Source organism: Lygodium microphyllum, chromosome 12 (genome assembly GCF_053477565.2).
Source record: "Lygodium microphyllum isolate KBCC chromosome 12, Lygodium_microphyllum_v1.1.10, whole genome shotgun sequence".
NCBI classification, from domain to species: Eukaryota; Viridiplantae; Streptophyta; class Polypodiopsida; order Schizaeales; family Lygodiaceae; genus Lygodium; species Lygodium microphyllum.
Genome location: NC_141146.1, coordinates 79,045,790 through 79,068,558, shown reverse-complemented (window position 1 = coordinate 79,068,558; position 22,769 = coordinate 79,045,790). Strand labels below are relative to the sequence as shown.

Below are 22,769 nucleotides of genomic sequence, written 5' to 3'. Positions count from 1 at the left end.
TAATGTAGCCATTGTCGATGGATGATCCCAAAGGGAGGAGCTTAAACGGTTACAGAAGTACACCAATTACTAGTTAGGTAGAAACTGAAGGGCAATTGACTTGGCAAGTTGGTGTAAAGTGCCTGTTTATGAACTCAAAAAATAACAGGTCAGCATTGGAGAGAGTCAAGGGCAACTAGGGGCCCGAGATTTAGTCTGGGCGGGTGTCCAGGATGGCTTCTTTCAAAGAAAGGAGGATCTCCGCATCTTCTCGTTCTTTGGCCGGCAATGTCTCCTTCCTCTCCTTTTTCCCCATTGGACTGTTCCTTTGCAGTGCTCGCTTTGCTTCGTCCCTGCAGATGACCATCTTCATGTCGGCCACCTGCCAACAAACCAAGGAGGTGAACAAGGGCTTTGGTTTAGAGTGCTTATTATTAAACACCCAATCATTCCTAGAGATCCAAATAGCCCATAAGTAAGCCGCTCTTATTACAGTCCAGAAGAATTTCTTTCCATGAGAACGCTGAAGAGTGAAGGGGAAAGAGTAACTTGTGTAGCTCTTTCAAGCATTCTTGGTTTGTTGGACATGAGATAAAAAGGTGTGGGATGGACTCTATCTTGTTACCACATCTGAGGCAGAGTCCATTCCCTTTACCTATCCTTGCTGCTTTTTTGTTAGTCCACACAACATGGTGTAGAATAGTCCATAGAAGAATTGATTGTTTAGGGGAAATGGAGACCGCGCATGCTTGTTCAAACCTGTAATGCCATTGGGTTTCTGACCAATGTATGTTCCTTCTTTTGTTGAGCTTACCAACTAGGCTGGTGCCCAAAAGTCGAAGGGGTGGAAGGGGAAGCAAACATAGTCTTCCTTTCTGGTGGATGTCTTCCACCTTAACCTGCATGTTACTAAAAATCCAACCACCATTAGCAGTTATCCAAACATTAATTCTATTCATGACTATTTCAAGATCTTGGTTATTAAGTCGAAATTCCAATTTTATGTCAAGTGCAGTTTTCCACGTCTTATTTGTGACATCCCATAGGTTGTGCCAGACCTAAATGCCTTTCTTTTGAAGCTTACTAGCTGCTTTGACTAAAAATTCCATGATTGGGGTCACTGTTAGGCTAAACCATACTGAGTCTTTAGGGGCCCAAGCATTGATTCTTTTCCTTTTAAGTTCGAAGGAGAACTCAATCTTGTACTGAAGCCAAGAAGCCCACATGGAGTGAAAGAGTTAGGAGGGATTTTTGATTTGGAAGCATGTTGAGCTAAAGAGTATGTTGTAGATTGGAAGGTTATGGAATGTAGCCCCCTCGCAGCTAACCCCTCTGTAAGTTGCGCATCAAATGTATGGCCCAGTCTTCTTCTAGCAAAAGTTGGCTTTTGATTATCCATTTTGATGCCTGCTTAGATTCTAATAGGTTTATGTCAGGAAGCCCGAGACCCCCCCTCTTTTTTTCCAGAGTACAGACCTTCCAAGCTATTTTCGGTAGCCTGTAGTTGTAAAAATTCCCTCCCCATAAAAAGTTCCTACAAAGGGCATCTACCTATTTAAGACCTGAGTTACTTGGTTTCCAACACGCCAAGAAGTAGATACAGGTGGAGTAGATAAAGTGCTAAAGGATGAACTTCCTCGCAGACAACCCACTTTGAAAGCCCTTCCATCTATCTAGCTTGACACTAAATTTATCCATTACCCACTGCCATCTTTGTTTTAGGGTGACCCCAAACCCCATCGGGATCCCTAGGAGACGAATTATTTTTCCTTCTTGGATGACATGACATCCTTTGTCCAGCAGCCACTGGGGTGAGGGAGCAAGAATGGATCGAATGCCTATCTTGGAAGAATGATTACTTTTGGAGCCTAAGGCTAGGAAGAATTTGTTGAGCCACTGCCAGAGGCTGCAATAGAGCACTCATCATTCTTAATGGTTGCATTGGTGTCTTCGGCACAAACAGGTTGAGGAGCATCTGCCTGTTTGAGTTAGGAAGATGTATACCCTGAAGATTGTCTAGGTTGTATTGGTTTTCAAGCAACTAGCCAAGAGCATTGGTGGCTATTGCAAAGAGTAGAGGTGCCAGAGGACAGCGCTGTCTAATGGATCTTCTAAGGATGTAGGGGTTGGTAAGTGTACCATTGATGGAGATCCTTGTCGAGGTGTTTCCAAAAAGAACACTAACGTACATGATGAATCTCTTCCCTAGTCCCATATCGTGCAGGGACTGGAGGATAAATTCCCACTCAATCCTATCATAAGCTTTGTTAAAGTTTATCTTAAGGAAGACAATGTCTTGGTTAGTTCTTTGAGCATGCTCCATACCCTCCCACAACCAAATTATTGCATCTAGAATATATCGCCCTTTGATAAACCCTTTATGCTCCCTCCGAATCCATTGGTTCAGGTGGGAGCTCAGCCTACGAGCCAGTGTTTTGGCGAAGATTTTGTATACTGTGGACAGGCATGTTATAGGTCTCCAGTTAGCCAAGTCCTCCTTGGAGTCCTTGTGTATCAATCTGACAATCCCTTCGTTGATGCAACTTGGGAGGGAACCATTGGATATAGACTCCTTCCAAACCCTTAAGAGAGGGGAGAGTAGGAAGCACTTGAATTCTTGATAGGGCGGTTACGAGGTTGTCTTCTAGCGAGGTAGAAATGGACCCATCCTCCTTTTTGAGCAGAGGGATAGTGTCTCTCTCCTTCTTTAGTTTGAGTAATTTGAATTGTTCTTTAGTAGGTCAATCTACCTTACCCACCCACCAACCTCGAAAGTATACCTAGAGGGACTCGGCTTCAGCGAGCTCCTCTTGCCTAAGACGCCTTTTGGCTTCTAGTAGGTTCTCTTGTGCTTCTGCCTGACCTGTATCCACTACCTTTTCTAGCATGATAACTTCTTGGTAAATCAGGTTTCTTTTCTGTCTCCTCAGATTGATAACTTGTAGTTTGGCTTCCTTTAGGAATCTTTGCATGTCTCTAATTGCTGACTCCCAGGCCTTAGCCGGGGCTAGTGGGAGAAAACTTTGAATTCCAAATGGTTTCCGAGGTCTTATGGATGAACTCCATCCGGAATAAGGACTAGTCCGCATGAAACCAACCCGCTCGGACGGCATGGCTCGCCGTAGAGAGTGAGAGTTGCACTGGTTTGTAGTCCGAAAGGGAGATGTTGTGCCAAATCTTGGTTCTGGAATCGATGAAAGTGTTCATGAAAAACATTTTTTACAGCCAATACAAAAACCTTTGGATGGGAAAGCCCAAAGGTTTTTGTATTGGCTGTAAAAAATGTTTTTCATGAACACTGCTCTCGGTCACTCTCTCTCTCCTTGCTTAAATCAGGCTGGAGGTCACCGATAATAGGCGGTACTAGGTACATCTACTAGAGGTCGTCCAATGTCTGCACGTGTCGACAAATGTTTTGCAGATACGGCTGTAGTCAAAAGTTGGAGTTGACCCGCAGCCTCCGTTTTCAATGGGTCATATTATAATTTATCATATACCTGTGTCGACCTAGTCACCGAGAGAGAGAGAGAGTCTAGAGAGAGAGAGAGATAGAGTGTGTGTGTGTGTGATCTTAATACAGAGAGAGAGAGAGAGTCTAGAGAGGGAGAGAGATAGAGTGTGTGTGTGTGTGTGTGTGATCTTAATACAGAGGATTGTCCGACCTCGACAATAGATAAGGAGCGGATATGGCGAGTGATAAGAAGGTGCACGTGCTCGTGGTGCCGTTTCCGATGCAGGGACACGTGAACGGCCTCCTGCGGTTCGCTCAGAAGCTGGCGGCGCAAGAGGATGAGCACCAGGGCGGCTTGCTGGTGAGCTTCGCCTACCCCGCGCGCGCCCTCGCCCTCTCCGGCAAGCGCCACCGAGACCGCCTCCACCCGTCGCTGCGCGTGGAGATCCTGGACGATGGCCTGCCGACGGCCGAAGATCAGCAGCCGACGGACGAGCAGATTGGGGCGGCAGCCCTCGAGGTGACACGCGAGAGCCTCATCGGGCTACTGACGGACAAATTGATGGCGGGGCCGGGCCCGTCGCTGTCATGCATAGTGTCGGACAACTTCCTGCCGTGGACGCAGGACGTGGCGAACCGGTTCGGGCTGCCGAGGGTGGAGTTCTGGACGTCTACGGCGACGGTGTATGCGATGGGGCTGTACCTGCGGGAAATGGTGGAGCGGGGCGTTCTTCCTGTCGAACGTAAGCGATTCTGTGCGACACTCTCATTATGTATAGCTGGAATCGCCATCTCTTGTAGCAGTTTCCTGCAATAGGAGAGAAAATGGCTAAAACTGACAGGAGAAAATGGCTGTATGTGTGCTGCAGACGCTGTGCGGCATCGCTGGGCCCCCGAGGCCCCCCCCATCGTCGACTTCATCCCCGGAATTCCGCCATTCCCAGTCACGGACCTTCCCAAGGAGTTCCTTGCCGAGACGTCCAGCCTTCACTTCCAATTCATGCTGGCCGCCTTTTCTCGCGCCCGCGAGGCCGACTACATACTCGTCCACTCCGTCCAGGAGCTGGAACCGAGCGTCTTCAAGGCCCTGCAGCATCGCGAGGGCCTGCCCGCCCACGCCGTTGGCCCCCTGCTCGACCTCCCCCCCATCCCGGAGCTGCAGCCCGCGATGGATGCCCAGGACCCCTGCCTCGTGTGGCTGGACAGGCAAGCCCCCACCTCTGTCGTCTACGTGGCGCTCGGATCCTTCGCCAGGTTGACGGCGGAGGAGACGCGCGCGATGGCGCTGGGACTGGAGGCAAGCCGGCGGGCGTTCCTGTGGGTCATCCGGGCGGACGCCAGCGGAGCGGCGGAGGCCGCCCTGCCGGAGGGCTTCGCGAGACTTGTGGGGGAAGGCCAGCGGGGGCTCATCGTGGCGTGGGCCCCGCAGGTGGCGGTCCTGCACCACGCCAGCGTGGGCTCCTTCCTGACCCACTGCGGCTGGAACTCCACCCTGGAGAGCCTGTGGGCGGGGGTGCCCATGGTCGCCTGCCCGCGCGAGGCCGAGCAGCGCTCCAACGCCAAGTCCCTGGTCGACACGTGGCGCGTGGCCGTGGAGCTGCCGCGCAATCCGGAGGACGGGAGCTTTACCCAGGAGGCTGTGTGCGAGTGCGTCCAGCAAATCATGGCAGCGGACCACCCCGCCCGCCTGCGCGCTCGCGAGATCGAATCCCAGGTCCGTCGAGCGGTCGCTCCCGGAGGATCCTCCCACACCAATTTGGCCAACTTCGTCCGCCGCCTGAAGACAGAGCTTGGTTGATTGAAACCTCGAGTCTTTTGAGCCACTACCTTAGTAAAAGACCTTAGTGATGAGAACATCGCATGAAGTGTCCGTGCATGATGTTCTCTAGTATCTGCCTTGAGAAGCATAACCATACATAAATCATGAAGATTCACGATAAGAATTTTGTGGATGTCACAAAGGCACTGCGCCCGCCTCGACTTTACAAAACCCAAAATGTACGGACTCATGAGTCATTGACGACTTGTATGAATCATGATTGTGTGTGTATAACACCTCTAGGCTCTCTCCCTCCTCGAATCCCTCGGGTGAGTTTAGATCTAGGTTTTGTAGTGCAAAGAGCTGCCAAGCAGCATCATGCTTAGGCAAGCACCCTTTATGTATTTGACATTGATTCGTGTTCTGTATGGTTTTGATCATTGCTATTATAAAAAAAAGACATGCATAGTAATCAACATTATAGTCTCTCTAATGAAGTGGTCATTAATGGATTTTTGTAGGTAAGTCAACCATTTTAAGGCTTTTCTACTGGTTTTATGACTGCCAAGGAGCAATAAGCATTTTATGCATCTTACAGTGGGTTTATTGATCTTGCATGATACATAGATGGGCATGCTGCAAGATATAAAAAATGTAACTGCATAGAGTTTGAGGGAAAATTTTGCACTAGTCCCCCAGGATACTGTAAATTTGCTGACCCATATCCACAATGCCAAATAATCATCTCTTTGTTCTCTCCTTTTGGGTCCAGACTATTTTCCAACTTGAAGCTTTTGAGGTTTTGTAGGTCCGGTTTAATGACACAATTTTCTACAACATCCATTATGGGCATCTGTCAGCCACAAAAGAAGAGTTTAATCAAGTTCATCACTCAAGGATGTAAACATATTTTGGAATTTTCTTTATATCCTTTCCTTGCTCCTTCAGCATTTTGAGGGACTAGTCATATCACTTCTAAAAAATTCTTGTAGCATATATTTTAGGTGGACATGAATGTGTATGGTACTGTTCTAAAGGTTTTCCTTTTTTGCTTCTAAGGAGCTCCTAGCAATGTTCATTAGAAGTTTCATAGTCTGGCTTTGCAATTAAACGTTTTGTTTCACTAAGTCTTGGATCATTTGAGTTGTGTTTAGATGCATGGACTAACCAGCTTCCTATCACTAATTTAGGTGTTTGATGTGATTGTGGGATGGTTGTATTTTTTTTTCATCATTTGTGTGTTTAGATGCGTAGATTAAATAGTTTCATGTCACTTTTTAGGTTTTTGGTGTCACTATTGGGTGTTTTTTGCTAAGTTCTGGTGTCATAGGAAAATAGGTAAGCTTGCTCTATTTTATGTGATATTAATTGAGTATGATGTATGCTAGTTATTTATTTACATGTTTTTTTGATTGTATGTATGCAACATGGTCACTAGAGAAACATGGAAACCCCAAGGGCATGAGCAATCCCAACGTATGTATGTAGGAAAATAGGTAAGCTTGCCTCTAGAGAAACATGGAAACCCCAAGGGCATGAGCAATCCCAACGTTGACCAATCTTGCTCATCTATGCCTAATCCCTCAGCTATGCTAAAGCCCAGGCAAACTCCTAGAACCTTGCATGAGATGGCAACTGAGCAAGCCCTCGCTGAACATAGAAGTGTCGCAGAATGCTTGACTGAGTTGGATGCTAAGCTCAAAGTGTTCGCACGTATCTACGTCCTTGCAGACATGGGCGCATGCCCTAAGGAGCAACTTGAAGAATACTTGCCATTCCCCTTATCTTGGGAAGAGCAAGAACATCTTGACGAGCACTATAACAAGCTCTTACATGAACGCATGCAACTCATCTCTGACGAGGAGGCTAACAAACTGTGCTTAACCGTCACGTTCAATGAAGTGCTTTGCCGACCGAATCTCATAGACATAGAGCAACTAAAGCGACTAACAAAGGGCCGAAGTCAATTCGAACAGCGTTGGTGTGAACGCCGCGTTGCAATGGCCGAACTAGGGGCTCAGATCATGACAATATCTGAGGAGCGATTGGCCAAATGGCGATCCCATAGGGACCCAACATATGTGGCACCAACTTCCCTTCGAGTGCTGACTGCCATTCGGGATATGAACTTAGCTGGAACTAGCCTAGAGAGCCCTTTGATTAATAAGGTTCTCACTGAGGAGGAGTTACACGTTGCCAGTAGACTCGGACAAGGTTCCATGCTGCTCGATGTGGCAAAATATCTATTGGTACTAAGTAAGCTGCCACGAGTGCTAGATGTGTGTGCCACGCTCCAGTACAACCCCGAGTTCTACAATTGGTTCTTATCCTCATGAAGTGACATTATGTATATAAATAAACACTGATTCTTGTGTCACCTTGTATAAACAATATCAACACACACAAGTAATGATAGTCAAGCGCAGGGAGAAGAGTTGGGTCTGACAAGCTAAGCTCCTCAAGTCCTCCTCTCATCACACATTTAAAAGCCGTGTGACCATCCCCACCTTCAAGTGAAGGGCATGCAACCCACATTACCGCCATAGGAAGCCTTGACCAATAACACTGATGGTGTAGACAGGGTGCAACCCCTTTCTATACACCTTCTTCCCTTTTTGGTCTATCCTTCCGAGGATGTGCCCTATCCCACTCCATGACAACCAGTCCACACAACTTAGCATAAGCCAATATCGGCTAATGGCTGGAGGCAAAACAAACATCATCATGGGGGCCATCCCTTTACGACAAACACTGCATGCCTCACCCCTCCCCTTCTTGTCATATGCAATTGATAAACCACACTAAAATCCCTTCCATGCGAACAGTTGTATCCTGTATCAAGGTCTAACCCTTGGATTGCATCTTGCAGGCTTCCAGATGGAACACATGGAGAACCATGGACAACTGGCATGCAAAGACGCTCTTCACAAACGACGGGAGCATGTGGCACACATCCCTCCACTGGAGCGCTATGTGCCCACCCTCAAGAGGTATGCCAAGAAGCGAGGTCCTAAGCGACACCATCCCGGACGAAGGCCGAAGAATCCTCGAGTCAAGAAAGTCGAGACTCAAAGAAACGCGCAGTAGGTGGCAATGCCAGTGGCACAAACCCCCAACGTACGCTCGGGCACCAGATGCTCAAGGGCAGAAAAGGCGGCCCGGGACAGGGAAGAATTTAATGAACTGTTTAAGGACATTTTGGAAATGGTCGCGGCCCGAGACTACACCATTCATGTCCCAGCCGACATGTTCCCTGCCCAGCCTCACAGGAGCCCCGCACTAGCACTGCCCCGGTCGCCTAGCCAACCGGACTCACCCCGCATCGTACCTATCGACTAAATCCCTATGATGTACAAGTAGCTCGACAAGTCAGCATGCCAGAACATTTTGTTTTTTGATGAGTAAAGGGGCAAGATCCCCACTTGTACACATTCATGTTACTTCTTGTTAATGTATGCGACCTTAACAAGCAAGGAAATAGGCATCCCAATAAACATCGTAGAATTCTAAAAAAATTATGTCTTATCATGATTACATTGGTTCGATGCACTTAACACAAGCGAGCATATACTCTCACGAAGTGAGAAGTGGATGCAGAATGACACTGGTCAAGGTCTAGAAACGTTTAATATCCAAGTCACCACAAGACCACCAACCCCACAAAGAACCATTATGGAGGAAGTGAAAAACATACCAAGAAACCAAAGCCATGATGGAAACGCCACTGGATGAGAACCCAAGGACACCTCTGCAGAAAAAGTACATATCGCAACTGAGCATGGCCAAAGCATAATCGTCGATTACCCCCTCCTTCTTGGTCAAACTCTATGTTTGGGCAGGAGCCACGCTCTCAACAAGGGCAAATGTCTCTTCATTATCCAGGATTTAATTTGCAAGATGTTCTACCCTTGTCCATGCACAACTCACTCCAACTGCTACCTCAATTGTTCGATGTCTCACATGTTACAAAGAGGTTTGCAAAATCTCAAGTGTATCTCTTCATCTCAACAACAGTTCCTCTAGCATCAAGGCTGGTGACACAATCATCTCTGTAATATCCATTCCTCATAGCCTTTGGATCCCAACATTTCTCAAATCCAAATGAAAGGCTAACAGCCTCAAAGTATGGCATTGATTGTATTCATTTTTTTTCTACCACAAAAAAAAAACAAAACAAAAAGAAAAAAAAACAAAAAAAGAGGAAAAAAGAAAGAAAGAAAGAAAGAAAGAAAGAAAGAAAAAAAACAAACACACACACCATCACAGCATCGCACCTAGGGGTCCTCAAATTAGGTACGTCCAATGACCTTGGTCGGCTGGCTCCGTCCCTAATCCCCTAACCCTTTGTACATCCCCCACAATTGTTCAGGGCACATCAAGGCCAGGACATACCTCGGGAGCTCGCCTTGCCTATGGTTAGACCTGTCACCCTGAACCACTTGCACAATTCTTTTGCACTCATCTCAATGCCATTACAATCAACAGTGGTAAGCAAGGCATGAAAGACAATGGAAAAGTACACCATACTTTTCAAGCACTACAAGTAGTTACTAGCTACGAAGAGCTAGACATCAAGGAGCTCAATTATGCTACGTGGCCTTGACAAGACCATAATGATGTCTCAAGCAATCTTCAAATGTACTCCCTGTTTTCATCGATAAAATTTTCCATCAACTTAACCCCTTGCTTCACTGACCCATTGCTATACAAGGAACCAGGCCGACAGTCTTCTAACTAAGTAATATCGAAGTATACACAAGCACTCACATAATACCTGCACCAAAGTATATACACAGTTTGGGTCCTCAAGTGCAGGACAATACTCTCAGCTTGCTTAGAGTTCGACCTGTCTCCCAAACTAATTGCACTATGTCTTGTGCACAATAGAGAAGACTAGCACTACCGTTAGGAAGAGATCACATGAGAGGTTTTCAATTGCTGGTGTTGAAGACTCCAACGAAAGTGTCGTTCGCTCTTCATCAACACCCAACTCTGAATGCTTATCCCTTACCATCCGACAAGCCCGCAAAGACTCGTCATGTGCAGAATCCCGAACAAACTAACACTTGTGCTGGCCATCAATGCAATCCCCTCACAGAATAGCCCTATCACCAACTCCAAAAACCTTCCACTAGCCACCTTGGCCACCAACAGGCCCCCAGGACCTTCTTCCACACAACCACCCACGTCTTCGGTGCATGCTATAGCCTGCTACCTACGACGGTGAGTGCTATGGGACTGGCACTCATCTAGGAGGGGGGTAATGTTAACCCTCAAACGAATGAAGGTGGAAAATCCGGAAAAGCTAAAATAGAAGATAAAGACAAAGGCCAAGGCAAAGAGAAACGGAAGACAAAGGCGCACGAGGAAAAGTGCAAGTCAAACTATTGTAAAAGAGCGCAAGCGCATCATGGTTTAATTCAAGGAGCGCCGGGCTCTCACCCGTGCAATTTGTAAATGTAGACGGGCGGTGGAAAGGAAGCTAGGAAGATAGAAGGACAATGGGAAAAAGGGCCTAGGCTACGGCCGGGCATATAAAGGGGAAAAGGGGATGACTGCCCAAAAGGGATTTAGGGTGTTAACCCTCAAACGAACGAAGGTGGAAAATCCGAAAAAGTTAAAGGAGAAGACAAAGACAAAGGCCAAGGCAAAGAGAAACGGAAGACAAAGACGCACAAGGAGAAGAGTCCTAAATAAGGGAGAAAGGCACACAAGGAAAAGCGCAAGTCAAAACTTTTGTAAAAGAGCGCAAGCGCATCATGGTTTAATTCAAGGAGCACCGGGCTCTCACCCGTGCAATTTGTAAATGTAGACGGGTCGTGGAAAGGAAGCTAGGAAGATAGAAGGACAATGGGAAAAAGGGCCTAGGCTACGGCCGGCCATGTAAAAAAGGGGAAAAGGAGATGACTGCCCAAAAGGGATTTAGGGTTTTGTATATAAAGTTGAAAAGTGAATGAGAAGCTCATTCTTGTGAGTGGCCAAAAGTAGCTCTCTTGTGAGAGTGTGAGGGAGTGAGTGTGTGAGGGTGAGGGACCGAGGAGGAGAAGCTCTCCATCTTCTCCTCTCTTCTTCTCTTCTCTTCTCTTCTCTTCTCTTCTCTTCTCTTGCTCACGGCAATGGAGCTTGGAGCGTGGAGCTTGAGGATGGAGCTTGCTTGAAGCTTGCACTTGGATCGTGGAGCTACTAGAGTGCGCGGGAGAGGAGGTAACTCGAATGGCACGGAGGTAAGCTCACTACACCCTTAGATATGGATGGCGCGTTGGTTATGTGAGAGGTAGCCATTAGTGCTCGGCTTGGAACGCTTGAAACAATAAGCGGTACGTGGGTCTTGGCGGTTGAGTGAAAGCTCCCATATTTTGGTTCTGCTGGGACCAACGGATTCGAGCCTTGAGCACTTGTGCGCTTTGAATCGAGCATTGAAGTAGAGTTTTTCGTGAACCGTTGCTTGAGATAGGTAGGAAGTGAGGGGGTTGAAGATGGTATTCGATCTCCTTGGCAAGTAGGTTTTTTGCTTTTTGAGGTTTATGTTGTGAAATGAAGTAGTGTAGGTATTTACTTTGTGATTTGGATGCAGTAGGGTAGGAAAAAACAAAGAAAAAGAAGAAAAACAAGCATCAGGGTTTCTGCTGTCATAACAGGGCATGAGGGTTTGATTCGTTTGCCGATTTGCATTTTGGAGTTTATTGGCTATTCCAGGTATATACAACTCTTCCCCTCCATCCATAGCGTTGATCTAGAGGTGTGTGTGACGGGCCGTGCCCAACTGATTCGGCCCTCGACCCCAACCGACTCGGCCCAAAAACTCATTCGGCCCGTTCGAGCGATGCACTCGGCCCAAAAACTCATTCGGCCCATCCGAGCGACCCACTCGGCCCGACCAACTCGGCCCAAAAACTCATTCGGCCAGTCCGAGCGACCCACTCGGCTCAGCCGACTCGACCCTCCGACATCTAGACTGGAACTGGCCGAATTTGACATTCGGACCAGTCACGTTCGACCCTTCCTACTCGGCCCTCGGACGGTCCGAATTGGACATTCGGCCCCTGTAATTCGGACCTGTTGGGTCGAATTTAGATTTTCTCAAATTTTAACCTGAAGACAGTGAAATTAACCGAGAAACCATACAGAGCCGAAACTATATCATAGATCGATCACTGGGCTGAAACTTAGAGCAAGTAGTTCAAAATTTGGCTATAAACGGTCCTCCAAATTGCGCATGGTGTTTACCATAACGGCCCTGCGGGCCGGGGGGAGTGCCCCCCCCCCCCCCCGGACCCGCGTAGAGGGGGCTCTGCCCCCTCCGCACCTCCCCCCAAGTAGGTTGGAGAGAAAACGCGCACTGTGACAGGTCCTCCAAATTGAACCCTAGTGTAGTAATGGCTCTACACAAGCATGGATTCTCACTTGCAAAAGAGCAACCAAAAGCCCATACTCGAACAGAGAGAAACAGAGACCCTAGAACGTCAATGGGCCAATCTAGCCATCAAGGGCAAAAAGGCCACACCACGAGAACACAAAGACATTGTGTTCATACCATGTTTAGTCAAAGCGAAATGCAACATCAGCAAGCTACAAATGCCAAGATGACTAGACATGACACTCTTGACGAGAGATGTATCCTAAATAGCACTGCACTGACAATCCAAGACATCAGTGGAGAATCCGCATCTGGTCGTGCAGTTGAGAACTCAAGGGCATTTGTCAGAAGGCTTAAATTTACAAGCCAAGACCCAGAAGACGAAGACATAGTACCACCTGCTTATCTTAGGGTCAAGCTCACCGCGAAAAGAGAGCATACTATCGATGCTCTAATTGATGAAGGAGTAGATTTTAATATATTGACCTATGAATCATGGACCCTACTAGGCCAACCAGAGCTCACATCGACTAGTGCAACTCTTAGCCCTTATGGGGGACACCCACAAGCACTCATAGGGAAGTGCAAAATCCTTGCGACAATTGAAACGGAAAGCTTGCCTATCCTATTTCATGTTCCTCCAGAAAGTACTAGCTGCGGGAAAGAAACCCTCCTAGGAAGACCCTTCAAAAGGGCGACCAAGTGTGAGGCTGACTATGTAGCACAAAGGATACACTTGACACTATCGGGTGTGAGGATAGTCACCACCTTTAGCAAGGGTGACCTCATCAAACCTCGAGGGAAAGGCAAGGAAGGTGATGACATAACAATCAAGCCTACAAACGAGGGCAAGGACTTGTGGGAAGAGTTGATACAAGCATAGGTCGAACAACGAGAACCAGTGATGAGTGAGGCCATGCCTAAAACAAGAAGGTCAAGAGACAATGCCAAGGACGGGCTTTGGACTTACAAATATCGTAGAAGACCCCAAAAGAAGCCCAAGCCTTATAGACGCAGGCATCGATGGAGGGTCAGCACAACGCCGCGATGGATATCCAAAGCGTTGCTACATGCTCAAGGGTACTACGCAGGTAACCGATCGATTTGGGTACCAAAATCCCTTGCCAAACCGCCTCCATCAGCTGAAGGCCAGAGTGCATCAAAAGCAATGAAGCACAGGAGAAAATCTAAGAGAAACTCTAGGTCTCGAGGCAACAAACCAGACATGATTGTTCGAAAGAAAGAGCCTCAGCCTAGCATGCTAAATAGACAGATGTCATATGTAGCCATTGAGCATGCACAAAAATCATTAGTTCCCAAAGAGCCTTTGATTTCCCAAGGGAGAACAAGCATCATAGACACAACATTACTCAAGGCAAGACTGATCGCTCAACAAAGCAAATGACACAATTGTCTAATAGCCTCAATCAAATCATTCAGCCAGTGCCAAACCCACCTAAGAGTCCTAGATCTCCTACATTCTGTTTTTCCAAACGGACACAGGAAGCACAACAACAGTCATCAAGGGCAGCTGCTCAATCCCAATCTCCATCTCCATCTAAGCTTCCAAATGTCCAAGAGGTGGGACATGACACCATCTGTAGCTCTCGGCCCAAGGATATGCCTATGCAACCTAAGGTGACTAGATCAACTCATGCTCGATCTACACACGTGAATGTTCAAATGGAAACGAAAGACACGACTACTTCTGATTGCCTTAGGGACTTGACACCGCAATCCACCAAGGGTAGCCAGTCCACTAAACTAGCTGCTACTACTTCCAATCAGGGATCATAGCAGTCACAGCCCTTGGCCGTGACAATGCCCCTTATGGAACGTGTCCTTAATAGTTTACCTATGGAGGAGGTGTCGCAACCAACTTCCTCGACACCTCCGACACTTTCAAAGTGCCTAGAGCCTAGGTTGGAGGAGTTAAACACAAGGGAGTTGGCTGAGGAGCTAGACTCTCCGAAAAGGGAGGTAGTTGTACCCTCACAACCTGGCAAGGCTATTCCGCAGGCCACGGCCATGTCCCGTAAGGACACACTAGAGAAAGAGAATGCTGAGGCCCAACCAAGCACATCAACGGTTGACCTAGTCCAAGGTCCTAAGTTGTTGAGAGATGCACCTTCATTGACCAAGAAAAAGAGGAGAAAGCATCGAAAACAACAGCAGCTACAGGTGGTTGTGGACCCCAAGAACGTTGAGACCAAGAGAGCTGGAGAGTTGGGGAATGAAGCATCAAGTCCATCCACCAGTGAATCTTTTGATGTCTCTCCTAATAGCGGTGAAACCTTGGACACATCCGTGTACTCTGGAAAATCAAAGCAGCTGTTGCCATCAACAGTTGCTTTCAACACTCAATCCACCGACAATAGAACTCACATCGACCAATCAAGAGTGGATATAACACTGTCACGACGGGATGACGAATTCACACCAGTCACACCCAAGGAGAACCATGACACAATAACGAAGCCTCAAGAGAAACATGGAAACCCCAAGAGCATGAGCAATCCTAGCGTTGACCAATCTTGCTCATATAGGCCTGAACCCCCAGCTATGCTAAAGCCTAGACAAACTCCTCGAACCTTGCATGAGATGGCAACTGAGCAAGCCTTCGTTGAACATAGAAGTGTCACAGAATGCTTAACTGAGTTGGATGATAAGCTCAAAGTGTTCGCACGTGTCTACATCCTTGCGGACATGGGCGCATTCCCTAAGGAACAGCTCGAAGAATACTTACCCTTCCCCTTATCTTGGGAAGAGCAAGAACATCTTGACAAGCACTATAATAAGCTCTTACATGAACGCATGCGACTCATCTTTGACGATGAGGCTGACGAACTGCGCTTAACCATTACGTTCAATGAAGTGCTCTGCCGACCGAATCTCATAGACATAGAGCAACTAAAGCGACTGTCAGCAGGCCACAGTCAATTTGAGCAGCATTGGTGTGAATGCCGCGTTGTAATGGCCAAACTAGGGGCTCAAATCATGACAGCCTCTGAGGAGCGATTGGCCAAATGGCGATCCCAAAGGGACCCAACCTATGTGGCACTAACTTCGCTTCGAGTGCTGACTGCCATTCGGGGTACGGACTTGGCTGAACCTAGCCAAGAAAACTCTCTGTTTGATAAGGTTCTCACTGAGGAGGAGTTACATGTTGCCAGTAGACTCGGACAAGGGTCCATGCTGCTCGATGTCGCAAAATATCTATCGGTACTAAGTGAGCTGCCACGAGTGCTGGATGCGTGTGCCACGCTCCAGTACAACCCCGAGTTCTACAATTGGTTTTTATCCTCGTGAAGTGACATGGATTCATAAGTATGTATATAAATAAACACTGATTTTTGTGTCACCGTGTATAAACAATATCAGCACACACACAAGCAATGATAGTCAAGCGCAGGGAGAAGAGTTGGATCTGACACGCTAAGCTTATTAAGTCCTCCTCTCATCACGCATTTAAAAGCCGTGTGACTATCCCCACCTCCAAGTGAAGGGCATGCAACCCACATTACCGCCATAGGAAGCCTTGACCAACAACTCTGATGGTGTAGACAAGGTGTAGTCCCTTTCTATACACCTTCTTCCCTTTCCGGTCTATCCTTCCGAGGAGGAGCCCTGCCTAAATCCATGACCGCCAGCCAACGTAACTCGGTGTGAACCAAGATCTATTAATGGCAGGAGGCTAAATATACATCACGGGGGCCATCCCTCTACAACAAGCACTGCATGCCCCACCCTCCCCTTCTCATCCTATGCGCTTGATAACCTGCACTATAATCCCTTACATATGAATGGTCTTATCATGTGACAAATCCTAATCCTTGATTCGCATCTTACAGGCCCCCCGCGAGGAAAACATAGAGAACCAAGGACAGCTAGCTTGCAAGGACGCTCTCCACAGCCAACGGGAACATGTAGCACACGCCCCTCTGCCGGTGCGCTATGTGCCCACTCTTAAAAGGTACGCCAAGAAACGCGGCCCTAAGCGACACATCCTCGGACAAAGGCCGAAGAATCCGTGGGCCAGGGGAGCGGACGCTCAAGGAGGCGCACACAATGTGGCAACACCAGTGGCACAAACCCCTAACGTACGCTCAGGCACCAGATGCTCAAGGGCAGAAAAGGCAGCCCGGGACAGGGAAGAATTTAATGAACTGTTTAAAGACATTTTGGAAATGGTCGCGACCCAGGACTACACCATTCATGTCCCGGCCGACATGTTTCCTGCCCAACCTCACGGGAGCCCCGCACTAGCATCGGCCCGGTCGCCTAGCCAACCGGACTCACCCCACCTAGTACCTATCGATTAAGCCCCTATGCTGTACAAGTAGCTTGGCAAGTCATCATGCCATAACTTTTTGTTTTTGATGAGTAAAGGGGCAAGATCCCCACTTGTACACACTTCCTTCACCTACCGTTAATGTATGCGACCTTAACAAGTAATGGGATAGACATCATAGCATTCTAAAAAATTATGTCTTAACATGATTGCATTGGTCCGATGTACTTAACGCAAGCGAGCATGTACTCTCACGAAGTGACAAGTTGATGCAGAATGACACATGTCAATATCTAGAAGCATTTAATATCCAAGTCACCACAAGACCACAAATCCCACAAAGAACCGTTATGGAGGAAGTGACAGGAATACTAAGAAACAAAAGCCATGACGAAAACGCCACTGGATGAGAACCCAAGGACACCTCTGCAGAAAAAGCACATATTGCAATTGAGCATGGCCTAAGCATAATCATCGATTACCTCCTCCTTCTTTGCCAAACTCTATGTTCGGGCAGGAGCCACGCTCTCAACAAGGGCGAACGTCTCTTCATCATCCAGGATTCAATTCGCAAGATGCTCTGCCCTTGTCCGTGCACAGCTCACTCCAAGTGCTACCTCAATTGTTCGATGTCTCATATGTTACAAAGAGGTTTGCAAAATCTCAAGTGTTTCTCTTCATCTCAACAATAGTTCCTCTAGCATCAAGGCTGGTGACACAATCATCTCTGTACTATCAATTCTTCATAGCCTTTGAATCCCAACATTTCTCAATCCAAATGAAAGGCTAACAGTCTCAATGTATGGCATTGATTGTATTCACTTTTTCCACCAAAAAAAAAGAGAAAAGAAAAGAAAAGAAAAAAAAAGAAAAAGAAAGAAAGAAAGAAAGAAAGAAAGAAAAAGAAAAACGCACACGATCACAGCACCACACCTAGGGGTCCTCAAATTAGGTATGCCCAGTGCCCTTCGTCGGCTGGCTCTGTCCCTAATTCCCTAGCCCTTTGTACATCCCCCACAATTGTTCAGGGCACACCAAGGGCAGGCCATACCTAGGGAGCTCGCCTCGCTTATGGTTAGACCTGTCACCCTGAACCACTTGCCATTTCTTTTGCACTCCATCTCAATGCCATTACAATCAACAGTGGTAAGCAAGGCATGAAAGACAATGGAAAAGTACACCAGAATACCCAACACTTGTGCTGGCCATCAATGCAATCCCCAACACAGAATACCCCTACTACCAACTCCAACAACCTTCCACCAACCACCTTGGCCACCAATAGGCCCCCAGGACCTTCTGCCACACCACCACCAACACTCCTCCACGGAAACCACAGGCGTCCTTGTCACCCACGTCTTCGGTGCATGCTACAGCCTGCTACCTACGATGGTGAGTGCCATGGGACTGGCACTCGTCTAGGAGGGGGGTAATGTTAACCCTCAAACGAACGAAGGTGGAAAATCCGGAAAAGCTAAAGCAGAAGACAAAGACAAAGGCCAAGGCAAAGAGAAACGGAAGACAAAGACGCACAAGGAGAAGAGTCCTAAATAAGGGAGAAAGGCACACAAGGAAAAGCGCAAGTCAAAACTTTTGTAAAAGAGTGCAAGCGCATCATGGTTTAATTCAAGGAGCGCCGGGCTCTCACCCGTGCAATTTGTAAATGTAGACGGGCGGTGGAAAGGAAGCTAGGAAGATAGAAGGACAATGGGAAAAAGGGCCTAGGCTACGACCGGCCATGTAAAAAAGGGGAAAAGGGGATGACTGCCCAAAAGGGATTTAGGGTTTTGTATATAAAGTTGAAAAGTGAATGAGAAGCTCATTCTTGTGTGTAGCCAAAAGTAGCTCTCTTCTTCTTCTTCTTCTTCTTCTTCTTCTTCTTTGCTTGAGCTTGTGCTTGAGAGAGGGAGTGTGAGAGTGTGAGGGAGTGAGTGTGTGAGGGTGAGGGACCGAGGAGGAGAAGCTCTCCATCTTCTCCTCTCTTCTTCTCTTCTCTTCTCTTCTCTTCTCTTGCTCGCGGCAATGGAGCTTAGAGCGTGGAGCTTGAGGATGGAGCTTGCTTGAAGCTTGCACTTGGATCGTGGAGCTACCGGAGTGCGCGGGAGAGGAGGTAACTCGAACGGCACGAAGGTAAGCTCACTACACCCTTAGATATGGATGGCGCGTCGGCTATGTGAGAGGTAGCCATTAGTGCTCGGCTTGGAACGCTTGAAACAATAAGCGGTCCGTGGGTCTTGGCGGTTGAGTGAAAGCTCCCACATAGGGTTTTGTATATAAAGTTGAAAAGTGAATGAGAAGCTCATTCTTGTGTGTGGCCAAAAGTAGCTCTCTTCTTCTTCTTCTTCTTCTTCTTCATGTTCTTGCTTGCTTGAGCTTGTGCTTGAGAGAGGGAGTGTGAGAGTGTGAGGGAGTGAGTGTATGAGGGTGAGGGACCGAGGAGGAGAAGCTTTCCATCTTCTCCTCTCTTCTTCTCTTCTCTTCTCTTCTCTTGTCTTGCTTGCGGCAATGGAGCTTGGAGCGTGGAGCTTGAGGATGGAGCTTGCTTGAAGCTTGCACTTGGATCGTGGAGCTACCGGAGTGCGCGGGAGAGGAGGCAACTCGAACGGCACGGAGGTAAGCTCACTACACCCGTAGATATGGATGGCGCATCGGTTATGTGAGAGGTAGCCATTAGTGCTCGGCTTGGAACGCTTGAACAATAAGCGGTCCGTGGGTCTTGGCGGTTGAGTGAAAGCTCCCACAGGTGTGTTTAGATGCATAGATTAGACAGTTTTATGTCACTTTTTAGGTTTTTGGTGTGATTATTGGGTGTTTGTGCTAATTTTTGGCATCATAAGAAAATATGTAAGCTTGCTCTATTTTATGTGATATTAATTGAGTATGATGTATGTTAGTTATTTATTTACATGTTTTTTGATTGTATGTATGCTAGTTTTAAAGTCTTGTTAATATGTTATTTTAGGATGGGAAGGCCTAGAAAGGATAAACGTCAAAGATTGCTTGAGCAGATCGGGATTACTTTTCCAAATGCACAATCTATAGAGAATAAAAGTGATGATGGTATTCTCAATGGGAAAAAGAGTATATGTTCGTAGCTATGTATCCTCGTCAAAGCTTCTCTATCCTTGGTCGTATTCAATCTTGGATGAGGAGGGAAAAAAGAGAGTAAAGTACTCAATTTACACTTCATTGAATGTGCCAAATCCTTTTGGAGGAAAAGGTAGCACTACCATTAAAAAGCAAGCATTGGCTATCCATAATGCCTTTGAGTCGCATAAGTTAACAGTTCAGCACAAAAGCTTTATGGCTGGTGAAAGTGTAAAGCATATTGAAAAGCATGTTGAACAAATCATGTATAGGGTTTTACATAAAGGACATTGTAAAGCATATTGAAAAGCACATTGTAAAGCATATTAAAAAGCACATTGAAAAGCTGTGTAGAGATTAGCTATGTGGATAGCTTTGCTAATAAAGTTTGAGAATGGATAGGAAATTCGTCTCTTAGAAGAGTTGAAGTGAGCAAGTCTTTTTATCAATAAAGTATGAGATAATGGGAATTCATAGTGTGAGATGGTTGTCACGTGAAAATGTCATAAAAATGTATATATTTCTTTAGTAATTATCTTTAGATGGATTTATTCTAATTTTATTCTTGTTTCTTTTTTTGACTTGGTTGTTTTGTTATTGCAAGTTGGTGAAAGTGTTGTCTATATTATTGGAATGTTGGAAGACAAAGTATCTAGCCATGTATAAAAAAGTGACAAATTTTCAGTTGTTATTTATTATTCATTTCATAGTTGATGTACTTTAAAAAACTAATGTATTAAGCCAAAAAATTTAGGAAAATGATTGCAATATTACAATGACTAGAAGAGAGATAGATGTGCTTATCAATATCTTAAAGGATTGGTATTTGACTGAAACATTTGCAAATGGATCCAAGTATTTAACTAGCTCAGTGGGTAAAGCACAAGAGATGAATTTTGATTAATGTACATGGTTAGTAAAAGCTTTTATTTAGAGATTGATAATCAACTTTGATGAAATGTTTCAAGATCATCATTTGTTTAATGTGACAAAGTTATTTTCTCCTAAAAACTATCCCAAGGATCCACAAGTTCGAGGCCAATTAGTTCGATTACATCTCTCTCAGCTTTACGAGAAATTTGGTAAAGGAGAGAGGTCTTTGATTCAATCTAAGCAATGTGAAGGTGAGTTGCAAAGATTTGTCCTATATTTGCAGATATTTCCTACTTTGTACAAGTTATGGCAAATTATTGTAGTGGTACTTCGAAGTTTAGTTGATTGCAAAAGAGGGTTTTCAAAATAGAGTTGTGTTAAAAGTGATGAGAGATCATGTTTATCTCTCACCACTTTAGATATGCTCATGTTCATGTCTCTTTCTTCACCAGAAAACATGGAAGAAGTAGATTGGAATTTGATTTTTGAGGTGTGGAAAAATATGAAGGTGAGATGCACTCAAGCTTTAGGGGCATCATAAGAAGTGACAACAATGACTTTTTGATATCATACAATGTCATGAGTATTGTAGCAACAATAAATTTTTGTAATCGAACTTTAACATTTTGTTGGCAGCTTGCCTAAATTTATTTGATGATATGCAATGTACATGCCCTCTTATGAGTACTACAACAATATGAATTTTTTGCTCAAGGGGGTCACTCGTGAATATATGTATATATAACGTGAGTTCAAAATAAGGGGTTTTTAAAACACCATTTTTTACATACAGAAGGGTGTCATATAAGGGGGTTACTTACAGATTGAATAGAAAAGGGTTGGATTTTATTAAAGAAATATTCACAGATTAGGATATTTATAAATAGGCCATGAACGCACGTTATATAGAGTATATATATATAATGAACCCCCTGAGATTTTTTGTAATGATCTTTAACAGTTTTTTGGCAGCTTACCTAAATTTATATGATAGCAAATATACATGCTCTCTCTTTTTTAGGTATTTAAGTCTTTGTAAGTGCTTTAAAAAGATTTTGATATAAATAATAGGTATTTTTTTGTAAGTTAAGATAACTTTGTCCAAGAGATTTGGGTATAAATAGAAGTTTTTTTTGTAAGTTAAGATAGCTTTGTCCAAGAGATTTGGATATAAATAGAAGCTGTTTTTTTGGTAAGTTAATCTAGCTTTGTCATCCATATATTATATGTAATGCCTAGCTTTCTTTGATACATAGTTAAACTTTTAAGTTAATAATGTATATCGATAAGATTAGTTTTTAATTGTATGACACTTCAATAGTTTTAAATAATTTTAACTTCAATATAATCTTAGATTTTTAAGTGCATTTGTCATGTTTAATTGCATGCATAGTTTGCATTTAAATATAGTTTGCTTTATACATAGATTGGTTATTTTCTTTGACTTTTTTAATGCATATAAAAAATATGACATTCTACTTTACTTACATATTAAAATTCTACTAAGTAGTGGTTGTCGACATGTAAAAAACATGACATTCTACTTTACTTACATATTAAAATGCTACTAAGTAGTGGTTTTCAACATGCTTTAATTTTTAAATACATGGTATGTAGTACTTTTAGAAGCATTGATGCTTATTTGCATGATATCTAAGCAATTTAAAATCGTTTAAGCTTCAATACAATTTTTAAAATTGGTTTTGTTTTGTAAATCCTCACTTGCATATATAATGTAATCCAACTTTAATTGTGTTATATGTGGATTCAATTGTTTTACTCTCATACTACAATATATGATAGTTGAAGTAAACTTTTAAAAAGCATCCTTCAACTTAGAAATGCCCATGAAAAATGTAATTATCTAATGAAGGTTATGAAATAACTTTAGCCATAATTTTTGAAGGGCAAAACTCATTTTTGCCCTTCAAAAAGAAAAGACATGGTATCCTTCAAATTTGAGGGCTGACTT

At 45.2% G+C, this 22,769-nt stretch overlaps 1 protein-coding gene across 1 annotated transcript; it reads left to right on the top strand.

Annotated features, from left to right (window-relative positions):
* Positions 1-3,492: 3,492 nt before the first annotated feature.
* LOC148027960 (linamarin synthase 2-like) lies at positions 3,493-5,692 on the top strand. The gene is made up of 2 exons (XM_087689654.1): positions 3,493-4,173; positions 4,300-5,692. Exons 1-2 carry the CDS (start codon positions 3,666-3,668, stop codon positions 5,226-5,228), a joined length of 1,437 nt encoding a protein of 478 aa, XP_087545780.1. The 5' UTR covers positions 3,493-3,665; the 3' UTR covers positions 5,229-5,692.
* The last annotated feature ends 17,077 nt before the right edge of the window (positions 5,693-22,769 follow it).

Bases quoted from the DNA above. Each gene is read 5' to 3' on its own strand.
- LOC148027960 (XM_087689654.1), top strand. From the start codon at position 3,666: ATGGCGAGTGATAAGAAGGTGCACGTGCTCGTGGTGCCGTTTCCGATG. The intron at 4,174-4,299 runs GTAAGCGATTCT...TGTGTGCTGCAG, and splicing joins GGGCGTTCTTCCTGTCGAAC to ACGCTGTGCGGCATCGCTGG.